General features: G+C 43.8%; 1 protein-coding gene across 9 annotated transcripts in view; it reads left to right on the forward strand.

Annotated features, from left to right (window-relative positions):
* Positions 1-14,011, forward strand: part of myo18ab (myosin XVIIIA b) — a 174,224-nt gene that overhangs the window by 101,840 nt on the left and 58,373 nt on the right. For all 9 annotated transcript variants that reach the window (XM_078422485.1, XM_078422486.1, XM_078422487.1 and 6 more), the window contains 6 exons: positions 2,102-2,188; positions 3,534-3,675; positions 4,992-5,151; positions 6,468-6,648; positions 8,434-8,674; positions 10,953-11,062. In XM_078422485.1, the coding sequence (XP_078278611.1) occupies positions 2,102-2,188; positions 3,534-3,675; positions 4,992-5,151; positions 6,468-6,648; positions 8,434-8,674; positions 10,953-11,062 (921 nt within the window). The remainder of the gene's footprint in view (positions 1-2,101; positions 2,189-3,533; positions 3,676-4,991; positions 5,152-6,467; positions 6,649-8,433; positions 8,675-10,952; positions 11,063-14,011) is intronic.

The following is a 14,011-nucleotide window of genomic DNA, read 5'->3' on the forward strand; positions in this document are numbered from 1 at the left end:
ACACACACACATATATAATACACACGCACACACACACACACATACATACACATAAAAAACAAACAATAATAGTGTGGTAGTAACATCACTACACCAGCGCTCTCAATGATTTTTTGTTTATCCCCAGTTGTCAAGAGAGTCAAGAGTGTTTTATTGTCGTGCGTCCCAGATAGAACAATGACATTCTTTCTTGCTGCAGCCCAACACAATATGTAAACATGGTACACTGTAAACAAAATGATAAATGAGAGAGAAAAAAAAAGTTGTGTGTATATATACACATACTCACAAAGACACACACACACACACACACACACACACACACACACACACACACACACACACACACACACACACACACACACACACACACACACACACACACACACACACACACACACACTCAATAAACAAACAATAGCAGTGGAATCATAATAATAATAATAGTCTATTGTAGTTCAGAGCTTATTTGAGGTTGTAGTGTTTAACAGCCTGATGGCTGTAGGGAAGAAGCTGTTCCTGAACCTGGACGTTCCAGTTTTCAGGCTCCTGTACCTGCTTCCCGATGGCAGGAGTGAGATGAGTGTGTAGCCAGGGTGTGGGTCTCTGTTGATGCTGGCTGCCTTTTTGAGGCAGCGACTCCGGTAAATCCCCTCGATGGTGGGGAGGTCAGAGCTGGTGATGGACTGGGTAGTGTTCACCCCTTTACCCTCCTCTGTGGTTGACAGGGTGCACAAATGGTTCCTGCGTTTCAGTTTCTTCCTCCTCCCACCCAGAGCAAGGCTGTGGTTCCCATTGCCCATCCCTTCCACGTACTAAGGATCTCCCTTTGGTTTCTGGCAATAGAATACCATCATGAGCACATCTTCTACTCTCCTCCCCTTTCAGAATGCTGAAGGGATCATTCCTTATGTGACGTTTTTCCTCTTCAAGACCATTCCACCCCCTTCTCATGGTACTTATCATGTTACTGCAGAAACTGCACCTCCTGTCCTTTCACCTTTTTCCTTCCCATGATCCAGGGACCAGGTGAAGCACTTGTACTGCTTTCTATTCAGTGTACTCCTGAAAACCTTTAGAAACATAGAAAATAGGTGCAGGAGGAGGCCATTATGCCCTTCGAGCCAGCACCACTATTCAATATGATCATTGCTGATCATCCACAATCAGTAACCTGTGCCTGCCTTCTCCCCATATCCATTGATTCCACTAGCCCCTAGAGCTCTGTCTAACTTTGTTCAATTTGCTAAGGTATCTCATCTGCTCTAGTTAGATGTCCTTCAGCCCAACTTGCCCACACCAATCAACATGTCCCATCTACATTGGTCCCACCTGCCCACGTTTGGCCCACATCCCTCGAAACCTTCCCTATCCATGTACCTGTCTAAATGTTTTTTAAATGCTGTTATAGCACTTGCTTCAATTATCTTCTCTGGCAGCTCGTTCCATAAACTCACCACCCTCTGTGTGAAAAAGTTGCCCCTCGGATTCCTATTAAATCTTTCCATCTCGCCTTAGACCTATGTCCTCTGGTTTTTGTTTCCCGTACTGTGGGTAAAAGACTCTGTGCATCTATTCTATCTATTCACCTCATGAACTTACACGCCTCTATGGAATCACCTCTCATCCTCCTGCCCTTCAAGAAATAAAATCTCAGCCTGCTCAACTTCTCCCTGTAGCTCAGGCCCTCAAATCTTTGCAACATCCTGGTAAATCTTCCCTGCACTCATTCCATCTGAACAACATCGTTCCTTTAGCAGAGTAACCAAAACTGACCACAATACTCCAAATGTAGCCTTACTAAGATAACTAAGCAAAAGGGTCAGTCTGAAGAAGGGACTCGATCTGAAACGTCACCCATTCCTTCTCTCCTGAGATGCTGCCTGACCCGCTGAGGTACTCCAGCATTTTGTGTCTATCTCCAAAGCAAATGATCATTGACCTGAAATGTTACCTCCAATGCTGCTTTGTGTGCTGAGTACTTTCAGCATTTTCTCCTTTATTGTTAATATCTTGCCATTTAATGTATCTGTACCAATTAACTCGACTGCTATTAAAATGTTAATGGGAATTATGTTCTCTATGTACTCTGTCCCTACAGGAAGACATAGACCTTGACTTAGATGAAGTAGAATCCAGCTGTCCTTTTTCTGTGGATGCCATAGATCAGACTTGTCATCAAGCACTGGTAAGAAACTGATGCCCGAGGATGTGAACATTAAACGCTTTTAATTATACATATATTTCATATTCGATGGAATGAAATTTAGTCGTAGAGTCATGCAGCATGGAAACAGGCCCTTCGGCCCAAATAGCCCTTGCTAACCAAGATGTCCCATCTAAGCTTGTCCTGTTTGCCTGCACTTGCCCCATATCTCTCTAAACCTTTCCATTGCATGCATCTGTCCAAATGTTTTTTAAATGTTGTCATTGTACCAACCTCACGCACCTCGTCTGGCAGTACAGTGACTAAGGGTTGACTTGTTTTGGACAGCACAGTGGTGTTTCTGATGGAGCTGCTGCCTTACAGCGCCAGAGTCCTGGGTTCGATCCTGACTTCGGTTGCTGTCTGTGTGGAGTTTGCACGTTCTCCCTGTAACCACTTGGGTTTCCTCCCACATCCCAAAGACGTGTGGATTTGTAGGTTAATTGGCCCCCTGTAAATTGCCACCAGGAGATCTTATCGAAACGTATAAGATTATTAAGGGGTTGGACACGTTAGAGGCAGGAAACATGTTCCCAATGTTGGGGGAGTCCAGAACAAGGGGCCACAGTTTAAGAATAAGGGGTAGGCCATTTAGAACTGAGATGAGGAAAACGTTTTTCAGTCAGAGAGTTGTGAATCTGTGGAATTCTCTGCCTCAGAAGGCAGTGGAGGTCAATTCTCTGAATGCATTCAAGAGAGAGCTAGATAGAGCTCTTAAGGATAGCGGAGTCAGGGGGTATGGGGAGAAGGCAGGAACGGGGTACTGATTGAGAATGATCAGCCATGATCACATTGAATGGTGGTGCTGGCTCGAAGGGCCGAATGGCCTCCTCCTGCACCTATTGTCTATTGTAAGGAGTGGATGCGAACGTGGGATAACATAGAATAGTGTGAATGGGTGATGGATGGTCGGCGTGGACTCAGTGGGCCAAAGGGGCTGTTTCCCTGCTGTATCTCTAAACTACGTAAGGACATATCTCTCATTTACTCACTGTAATGTGGCCTAGAATGTATGGTTAAATAATTGATCATTAGCTACTATTAAGCCTGATGCTATTAGGATTTTTAATATTTCATCGAGGTAAATGCTTTAATGTTTGTAAAAGGACCTTTATGAAATATGGGCATATGTGTCTCAGACGCAATAAAATCTACTTTGAACACATCTTGGAGAAAAAACAAAACAATTCCCAGTTCTTTGGGAAATGAGTTTCTCTCCTGACTCATTTTTGAATGTGTGGAGAATATTGCATAGATCACAGAGCTGTGAAGTGTTATCAGGAGAACACATTTCAGAAGGAATGCCTTTTACATTTCCCGGCGGCAGGTGCGGACGCTGGCCAGGACAGAGGAAGCAAGGGGACTGCTTTGGGTGCTGGAGGAAGAGGCACTGAAACCCGATGGAAGTGAAGACACCCTTTTAGAGCGACTCTTCACGTACTACGGCCAACAGGACGGAGACAAGAACGGTGCGTTGCCATTACTAACATCATTAGCATCAAAAACTATTCATGTTTTATTGCCTGGGTATTTTTAAAAGGGGCTACAAGATGGGGGAGCAGATTTAGGCCATTCGGTCCATCGAGCCTACTCTGCCATTTGATCATGGCTGATCTATTTTTACCCTCTCAACCCATTCTCTTGCCTTTTACCTGTAACCTTTGACTCCCATACTAATCAAGAACCTATCAACCTCACTTTAAAAATACCCAATGTCTTGGCTTCCACAGCCATCTGTGGCAATGAACTACACAGTTTCATCACCCTCTGACTAAATAATTTCCTCCTCGTCTCCTTTCTAAAGGTACGTCCTTTAATTCTGAGGTTGTGCCCTCTGGTCCTACACTCTCCCACTAGTGGAAACATCCTTCCCACATCCATTCCATCCAGGCCTTTCACTACTAGGTAAGTTTCAATGAGGTCCCCCACATCCCACTAATCTCCAGCGAGTACAGGCCCAGTGCCGTCAAACGCTCAGCATATGTTAACCCACTCATCCCCGGGATCATTCTTGTAAACCTCCTCTAGACCCTCTCCAACGCCAGCACATCCTTCCTCAGGTGTGGGACCCAAAACTGCTTACAATATTTGAAAGGTGGCCTCACCAGCACCTTATAAAGCCTCAGCATTACATCCTTGCTTTTATATTCTAGTCCCCTCGAAATTATTGCTAGCATTGCATTTGCCATCCTTGGTACCAACTCAACCTGAAAGTTAACCTTTTGGGAATACTGCACCAGTACTCCTAAGTCTCTTTGCACCTCTGATTTCTGAATCCTCTCCCCACCTAGAAAGTAGTCTACACCTTTATTCTTTCTACCAAGGATCGACTTAAGATACAGTAGCGAGTTTAGTTTAGTTTAGAGATACAGCGCGGAAACCGGCCCTTTCGGCCCACTGGGTCTGCACTGACCAGCGATCCCTGCACACTAACACTATCCTATACCCAATTTTTACATTTACCAAGCCAATTAACCTACAAACCTGTACGTCTTTGGAGTGTGGGAGGAAACCGAAGATCTCGGAGAAAACTCACGCAGGTCACGGGGAGAACGTTATGAACTAATTTTTATCATTCAGTAAATTCTAAGCAATGAAAAAGAACAAATAATAGGACAGAATGTATGCCATTGACCAGGATTCAATTTATATTTTTAACAACAAAATATCTAAGAAAGTATACATCTCCGATCAAGAGATGCAATGCTAGTCTAACCTAAAGTGCAATTATTCATTGCACATGAATGAGAAACGAGAAATTGCAATGTATTTTCTTTCTTTGTAGGCCAAGGCTCATTACTGAGAGGCAACAAGCGCAACCATTTCATCCTTGGTCACTGCTACAACACTAACTGGGTGGAGTATGACACCACAGGCTGGCTGAACTATGCAAAGCACAACCCTGCCACTCAAAACGCTGCCACCCTACTTCAGGATTCTCAGAAGTAAGTACAGATACACCACCGGTTTTCCGACACCTTTGGTTTTAGACCTTTGCCGGATTATCCGTTTTGCCGGACCGACAGAGGTCACGGCCTCTGGGAGGAGTCCAACGGTACTGGAACGTTCGGCCTGGGCCGCCCAGGGGCCGAGATAAAGTCGGCCTCGGGAGTCGGCCTCGGGAACGGATCTGCCGGCTCGGGTCGGGCCGGAGTTCCACAGCCCCGGCCGCAGGGAGGCAAAGTCCACCCGCCGATCGGCCACGGCAGTCCCGATGAGGTGGGGATCGGCCGCCTCACCCGGCCCAAGGGACACATTTTCGGGGGGATTTCAAGTTTGCTCTCGTGATTTTATCCGGATTAAAGGAGGTGGGGGACCACCCATTGGTGGAAAATCAGTGCTGGACTTGTGATAGTTTACTTTGCAAAGTAATTGTTGCAGTGCTTGTAAGAAAGAATGTTTAAATATGCAGTTTGGAGACACCAGGAACTGCAGATTCTGGAATGATTAATAAGGCAGGAGAACTTCAGCACGTCAGGCAGCATCTCTGAAGGACGTGGATGGGCAACGTTTTGGGTCAGGACTATTCTTCTGACTGAAGTTTGGAGGATTTCTTTTGCAAATATGTTTGTGAATTTAGAAGAATGAGGGGGGACCTCATAGAAATTTACAGAATAGTGAGCGGCCTGGATAGAGTGGATGTGGAGAGGATGTTTCCACTGGTGGGAGAGTCTAGGACCAGAGGTCACAGCCTCAGAATTAAAGGACGTTCCTTTAGGAAGGAGACAAGGAGGAATTTCTTTAGTCAAAGAGTGGTGAATCTGTGGAATTCATTGCCACAGACGGCTGTGGAGGCCAAGTCAATAGATATTTTTAAGGTAGAGATAGATAGATTCATGATTAGTACGGGTGTCAGGGGTTATGGGGAGAAGGCAGGAGAATGGGGTTGGGAGGGAGAGAGAGATCAGCCATGTTTGAATGGTATAGACGATGAGTCGAATGGCCTAATTCTGCTCCTATCACTTATGATCTTATGACACCTTACCCTCCCCATATAACAATGTCTCCCTCTCCCCTGACTCTCAGTCTGAAGAAGGGTCACGACCCAAAACATCACCCATTCCTTTTCTCCAGAGATGCTGCCCGTCCCGCTGAGTTACTCCAGCACTTTGTGTTTATCTTCGGTGTACGCCAGCATCTGCAGTTCCTTCCTGCACTATTCTTTGAATTTCTTTAGTGAAGATGTTTGTGAATTTCGATATCATGCTCTGAACTCTTTGTCGTTGTATAATTACAGTACAATTGCTTTTTAATTTTGCAGGAAAATGATAAGCAATCTGTTTGTGGGTAGAGCTGGAACAGTGTTGTCTGGTTCAATTGCTGGTCTGGAGGGTGGATCGCAGCTTACCTTGAGAAGAGCGACAAGCATGAGAAAGACTTTCACCACTGGTGTAGCTGCAGTGAAAAAGAAATCAACATGCATTCAGATTAAACTCCAAGTGGTTAGTAAATCAATACATTTGTTTCAACCTCCGGGCAAGCTTATGTTTATGTTTGAGGTAGATGTGGGTGCGTGCTTGCAGGGAAAGCTTAGAAGTTAAAGGTTGTCTTAACAATCATTTGCTATTTATTCATTTGGTTCTCGTAACAGTTTTTCTTCGATATAATGCTAATTTGGTTTGTTTCGCACAGGCATAATGTTTTTTAAAATCTGTAAGAATTGCTGTAGGATTGAATCTTCTTTTAATGTTTCGTGTTGGTAAGAAGTATAAGAAAGGGTAATTCACTACAGTGCACAATTCCAAAAGGGGCGCAAAAGCTGGTTTGGGGCAGCACGGTGGTGCAGCGGTAGAGTTGCCGCCTCACAGCACCAGAGACCCGTGTCCAATCCAGACCACGGGTACTGTCTGTAGGGAGTTTGCACGTTCTCCCCGTGACCTGCGTGGGTTTTCTCTGGGTGCTCCGGTTTCCTCCCACACTCCAAAGATGTACAGATTTGTAGGCCAATTGGCTTTGGTAAAATTGTAAATTGTCCCTAGTGTGTAGGATAGTGTTAGTGTGCTGGGTGATCGCTGGTCGGCACGAACTTGATGGGCCGAAGGGCCAGTTTCCACGCTGTATCTCTGAAGTCTAAAGTTTGTGCGTAGATGGAATAGAAAGGAAACTATTCTCTTTGGTGGACAATAAGAAAAATGAGTGTAGACACAAAAAGCTGAAGAAGGGTCCCGACCCGAAACATCATCTATTTCTTTTCTGTCTGACCCGCTGAGTTACTCAAGCTTTTTGTGTCGATCTTCGGAATAAACCAGCATCTGCAGTTCCTTCCTGTGCATAAAATGAGGGTGATTGGCAAAGAAAACAACATTGAACACATTTTTGAGACAGCAAGTGGTTAGGGATTGCAATGCTTTGCTTGGGTTAATGGTGCCAGATTCCACTGTGGCCGTCAAGAGGCAGCTGAATGAGTCTCTAGTGGGAATGAATTTGCAAGGGAGTTGGGAGCGGGCAGGGCAGGGCAGTGGGACAAGCTGGATTACATAGAATGTGTAGGAAGGAACTGCAGATGCTGGTTGAAATTGAAGCTCTTCACAAAATGCTGGAGTAACTCAGCGGGACAGGCAGCATCTCTGGAGAGAAGGAATGGCAACTTTTCGGGTGGAGACCCTTCTTCAGTCTGAAGAAGTTCATCTGGATTACATAGAGCAGATTCAAACTCAGCGAGCCACAATCTCCTTCCATGTTTTGTGAATCTTAAAAACTGGAGAGATTAAGAAAAATACCAGTAAATTCTACTGATAACTAGTTTACATTATATTTATTGATATTAATATATAATAACCAAATTTATGCATTGCTGATGGTAATTTTATGCTGTTTTCTACTTATCCTATACATAATTCCTTTTTGCTTTTACTATTAGATGGATTTGTAGTTTTTTGATCTATCATTATTAATTTAACTCGGTCAGGATTGTGAAATGCCAGTTGTTATGGAGAAGCTCCAGAAATAGCATTAAAATTTTAATGTTGTTAAATGTTAATGAGTCTCAAAGCCTGTGCACATTAAAGATTGCACTGAGACACAAGAAACTGCGGATGCTGAAAGATTACCCTGTACAGTTTACCCTTTTGGCTTGTGTTAAATTTGTATTTTAAATTTAAATTCATAAGAAAAATTATTGAATTTGCAGAATCAAAGTCACTGAATGCCACGCCTTTGTTAAGTTAATAGAATGCAAGCAAATTTGACACTTATATTCATTTTTAAGCTTCTGTTTTTATAAACAGGATGCTCTTCTTGATACAGTGAAAAAGTCCAAGATTCATTTCATCCACTGTTTGTTGCCAAAAACTGATGCTTTTACTGAAACTAAAGTGTCTCCCACTCCGTCTCTGAAGTCTGGAATCATCGACACTGATGTGCAAACAGAAAATTTCGAAGCAGGTTTAATGCAACTGGACGTGCCTCTTCTCCGAGCCCAGATTAGGGGCTGCAAACTGTTTGATGCCCTTCGGATATACAGACAAGGTAGGTTCCCATGTTGAAAGAATGGGTCGACTGGGCTTGTATTCACTGGAATTTAGGATGAGTGGGGAATTTTATAGAACATATAAAATTCTTAAAGGATTGGACAGGCTAGATGCAGGAAAAATGTTCCTGATGTTGGGGGGAGTCCAGAACCAGGGGTCACAGTTTAAGAATAAGAGGGTCGGCCATTTACGACTGAGATGAGGAAAAACTTTTTCACCCAGAGAGTTGTGAATCTGTGGAATTCTCTGCCACAGAAGGCAGTGGAGGCCAATTCACCGGATGTTTTCAAGAGAAAGTTAGATAGAGCTCTTAGGGCTAACGGAATCAAGGGACATGCGGAAAAAGCAGGAACGGGGTACTGATTGTAGATGATCAACCATGATCATATTGCATGTCGGTGCTGGCTCAAAGGGACGAATGGCCTCCTCCTGCGCCTATTTTCTATGCTTCTATGTTCTCACAAGCTTATTCTGGACTCCCCTAACATTGGGAACATGTTTCCTGCCTCTAACGTGTCCAACCCCTTAATATATCTCTCTGCATCATCATCTAAATCTCTCGTTTTCCTTTTCCCTAACTTGTCTGAAGAAGGGTCTCGACCCGAAACGTCACCCATTCCTTCTCCCCAGAGATGCTGCCTGACCTGCTGAGTTACTCCAGTATTTTGTGTCTGTCTTCAGTTTAAAACAGCGTCTGTAATTCCTTCCTACAAATATATTGTACTGCCATTCCAGGAATTATTAGGGTAAATATCAAAAATAAACATTTTCAAAAAAGCTGGAGTAACTCAGCGGGACAGGCAGCATCTCTGGAGAGAATGAATGGGCGATGTTTTGGGTCGAGATCCTTCTTCAGACTTTAGTGTGTGTCTTCACAAAAAAAGGAAGCTCCTCAGAGTTAATAAGATTTATGCTTATCTCACTTCTTAGAGCTCCTTATATTAATAAAATTCAAGCATACCGATTCCATTTCTTAATTATACATCAGACTCTTTGATGTTGGGTGTTTTCACATTTTGGAAATCATTCCCCTGGCCTTTGTCTTATCTCCTTTTATCCTCATTCCAATAAATAATTAATGCTAAGTGTTTTGACCATTTTAAGTCCATGTTCTTTATTTTAATGGTGTTTCAGAGAAATAACCTCTGAAGCAGAAACCATTAAACCGACGATAGACACAAAATGCTGGAGGAACTCAGTGGGTCAGGAGAGAAGGAACGGGTGGCATTTTGAGTCAAGACCGTTCCTACACAGATCAGAGATAGGATGTCCTGTGCAAGTGTCTTATCTTGTAGAACACAGAGTGCTCAGGCAGCATCTCTGGAGAACGTGGATAGGTGACGTTTCAAGTCGGGACCCTTCTTCAGACTGCCTGACCCACTCCAGAGTTCTCTGGCACTCTGGCTTCATCTGCATTTCAGACTTTAGAGATACTGCTGTGGTTTAGAGGAGCTCACCCTCTCCCCTGTGGTTTCGGGGTGCTCACCCTCTCTGCTGTGGTTTAGAGGTGCTCACCCTCTCCGCTGTGGTTTAGAGGTGCTCACCCTCTCCCCTGTGGTTTCGGGGTGCTCACCCTCTCCCCTGTCGTTTCGGGGTGCTCACCCTCTCTGCTGTGGTTTCGGGGTGCTCACCGTCTCCCCTGTGGTTTAGAGGTGCTCACCCTCTCCCCTGTGGTTTAGAGGTGCTCACCCTCTCCCCTGTGGTTTCGGGGTGCTCACCCTCTCTGCTGTGGTTTCGGGGTGCTCACCCTCTCCCCTGTGGTTTAGAGGTGCTCACCCTCTCCCCTGTGGTTTAGAGGTGCTCACCCTCTCCCCTGTGGTTTCGGGGTGCTCACCCTCTCCCCTGTGGTTTAGAGGTGCTCACCCTCTCCCCTGTGGTTTAGAGGTGCTCACCCTCTCCCCTGTGGTTTCGGGGTGCTCACCCTCTCCCCTGTGGTTTCGGGGTGCTCACCCTCTCCGCTGTGGTTTCGGGGTGCTCACCCTCTCCCCTGTGGTTTAGAGGTTCTCACCCTCTCTGCTCCAGTTTCGGGGTTCCTGCTCACCCTCTCCGCTGCGGTTTCGTGGTTCGTGCTCACCCTCTCCGCTGCGGTTTCGAGGTTCGTGCTCACCACCCTCGCCCGGGATACCAAAGAATACTAAATAGAAAAATCCTGCTGTTTTTGTCCTTTCCTTTTTTAAAACTTATTTCATGCCTCATAACAAAAGCTAGCATATAATGTCCAAAGTGTGTGTGTATCTTTAATGTGTTGTGTCTGCTTCCTTCCTTGCCATGTCCAGGCTACCCAGATCACATGGTGTTTTCTGAGTTCAGACGCCGTTTTGATGTTCTTGCTCCGCATCTTACCAAAAAACATGGACGTAACTATATTGTTACAGATGAAAAGCGGGTGAGTTAATGGTGACAATGCTTTATAATCCACTGAACTGGTTCTCAAACTTCAATTTCTTCAAATTTGTTAAATCTTGTAAACTTAAGGGAGTCTTAAGAGACAATAATTTAATTCGGGGACAGTTCCTTCCCAGCTGTTATCAGGCAACTGAACCATCCTACCACGACCAGAGAACTACTATCTACCTCATAGAAACATAGAAACATAGAAAATAGATGCAGGAGGAGGCCATTCGGCCATTCGAGCCAGCACCGCCATTCATTGTGATCATGGCTGATCGTCCCCAATCAATAACCCGTGCCTGCCTTCTCCCCATATCCTTTGATTCCACTAGCCCCTAGAGCTCTATCTAACTCTCTCTTAATTCCATCCAGTGATTTGGCTTCCACTGTCCTCTGTGGCAGAGAATTCCACAAATTTACAACTCTCTGGGTGAAAAAGTTTTTTCTCACTTCAGTTTTAAATGGCCTCCCCTTTATTCTAAGACTGTGGCCCCTGGTTCTGGACTCGCCCAATATTGGGAACATTTTTCATGCATCTAGCTTGTCCAGTCCTTTTATAATTTTATGTTTCTATAACATCCCCTCTCATCCTTCTAAACTCCAGTGAATACAAGCCTAGTCTTTTCCATCTTTCCTCATATGTCAGTCCCGCCATCCCAGGGATCAATCTCGTGAACCTACGCTACACTGCCTCAATTACAAGGATATCCTTCCTCAAATTAGGAGACCAAAACTGTACACAATACTCCAGATGTGGTCTTACCAGGGTCCTGTACAACTGCAGAAGAACCTCTTTACTCCTATACTGAAATCCTCTTGTTATGAAGGCCAACATTCCAATAGCTTTCTCATTGGAGACCCTCGGATTATCCTTGATTGGACTTTGCTGGCTTTACCTTTCACTAAACGTTATTCCCTTATCATGTGTCTATACACTGTAAATAGACAATAGACAATAGGTGCAGGAGTAGGCCATTTGGCCCTTCGAGCCAGCACCACCATTCAATGTGATCATGGCTGATCATTCTCAATTAGTACCCCGTTCCTGCCTTCTCCCCATACCCCCTGACTCCGCAATCCTTAATGGCTCGATTGTAATCATGTATTGTCCACTGACTGGTTAGCGCGCAACAAAGCTTTTCACTGTACCTCGGTACACTACACTAAACTACACTACACTACACTAAACTAAACTACACTATACTACACTACCGTACACTATGCTACACTATGCTACACTACACCGCATCGCACCACACCAAACTAAACTAAACTAAAGTAAACTGCACTACACTACACTACACTACACTACACTATACTACACTACACTACACTACCCTACACTACACTACACTACACTACACTACACTAAACTACACTACACTACACTACACTACACTACACTACACTACACTAAACTACACTACACTACACTAAACTACACTACACTACACTACACTACACGTACACTACACTACACTACACTACACTACACTACACTATACTACACTACACTACACTACACTACACTACACTAAACTACACTACACTAAACTACACTACACTACACTACACTACACTACACTACACGTACACTACACTACACTACACTACACGTACACTACACTTACAGTACACTACACTACACTACACTACACTACACTACACTACACGTACACTACACTTACAGTACACTACACTACACTACACTACACGTACACTACACTTACAGTACACTACACTACACTACACTAAACTACACTATACGTACACTACACTTACAGTACACTACACTACACTACACTACACTAAACCAAGTAGAGTGGTGGAGTTGAACCAGCAATGCCCATTCGTGCTTACTGAATTGACAAAGCCCTTTCACGTGGAGCGTGTTTATTTCCATCCAAACAATGGGGAAAGTAGTTTTGATTGAGCAAGCAAGTAGTGGCTATGAAACTTAATACACAAAAGTATTGCCCATATATACAGCAGTACTTACCACGTAGTAAACTGATCACTGGGGCAACTAATGAACACAGAAGTCTTTTTGGTATTCAGCGTTTGGATCTTGTATTCACAGTGAAACATTGTAAACTAACCACAAAATAACGTGCTGGTAAATGTAAATGTTGCGTGCAGAATCTTCACTTGTTCTCACTGTTTAATTCAAACGATTTTGCAATTGTCTTTTTCACGTGGAGGCATTAAAGATAAAATGGTTCACATGTAAGCACGTTTATCTGTTTAAAGTGATTATTTAGTGGTGCTGCCATCATTCTTAATGAGTACAGTTGTGTTTTGCACCTTATTCTGTAGAATGAAACCATTAAAAAATGGACATAATCAAAATGTGATTATTATATTATATCAGAACCAAAAGCTGTTCACTGTACCTCGGTACACTAAACTAAACTGAATAATTAATGAGATTTATATATTTTATAAAATTTTTAAATGGTCATAATTTCCAATTACTTCGTCATCCTGACAAAATACTTTTGAGGCTATTTGTTGCTTCCACAAGTTAGTGAGATAAATGCTGCTAGTAAACAGATAATCCGGAAGACGTGCTGGTCTGTAGGTTAACTGGCCCTCTGTAAATTGCCCCCAGTGTGTAGGCAGTTGATGCAAAACTGGGATAAACATAGAACTATTGTGAACGGGTGATCGATGGTCGACATGGACTCTGTGGGCCGAATGGCCGGTTTCCGTGCTGTATCTATCTCTAAACTAAATTAAACTAAGATGGGTATGCAATGACAAAGCTTTTATGAATTGGTGGCTAAATGCCATTTCACTTCTGATGACTCCAATCATGCATCACGGATCTCCAAAGTTAAACAGTTTGTGTATGGTACAGCTTCGCTTCTGGTATCCTTGGCACGAGAAACCTCAAAATGTTATATTTTTATATTTGAAACCATGCTGTTTGTTCACTATTTTC

This window comes from Rhinoraja longicauda, chromosome 26, assembly GCF_053455715.1.
Source record: "Rhinoraja longicauda isolate Sanriku21f chromosome 26, sRhiLon1.1, whole genome shotgun sequence".
Taxonomy (NCBI): Eukaryota; Metazoa; Chordata; class Chondrichthyes; order Rajiformes; family Arhynchobatidae; genus Rhinoraja; species Rhinoraja longicauda.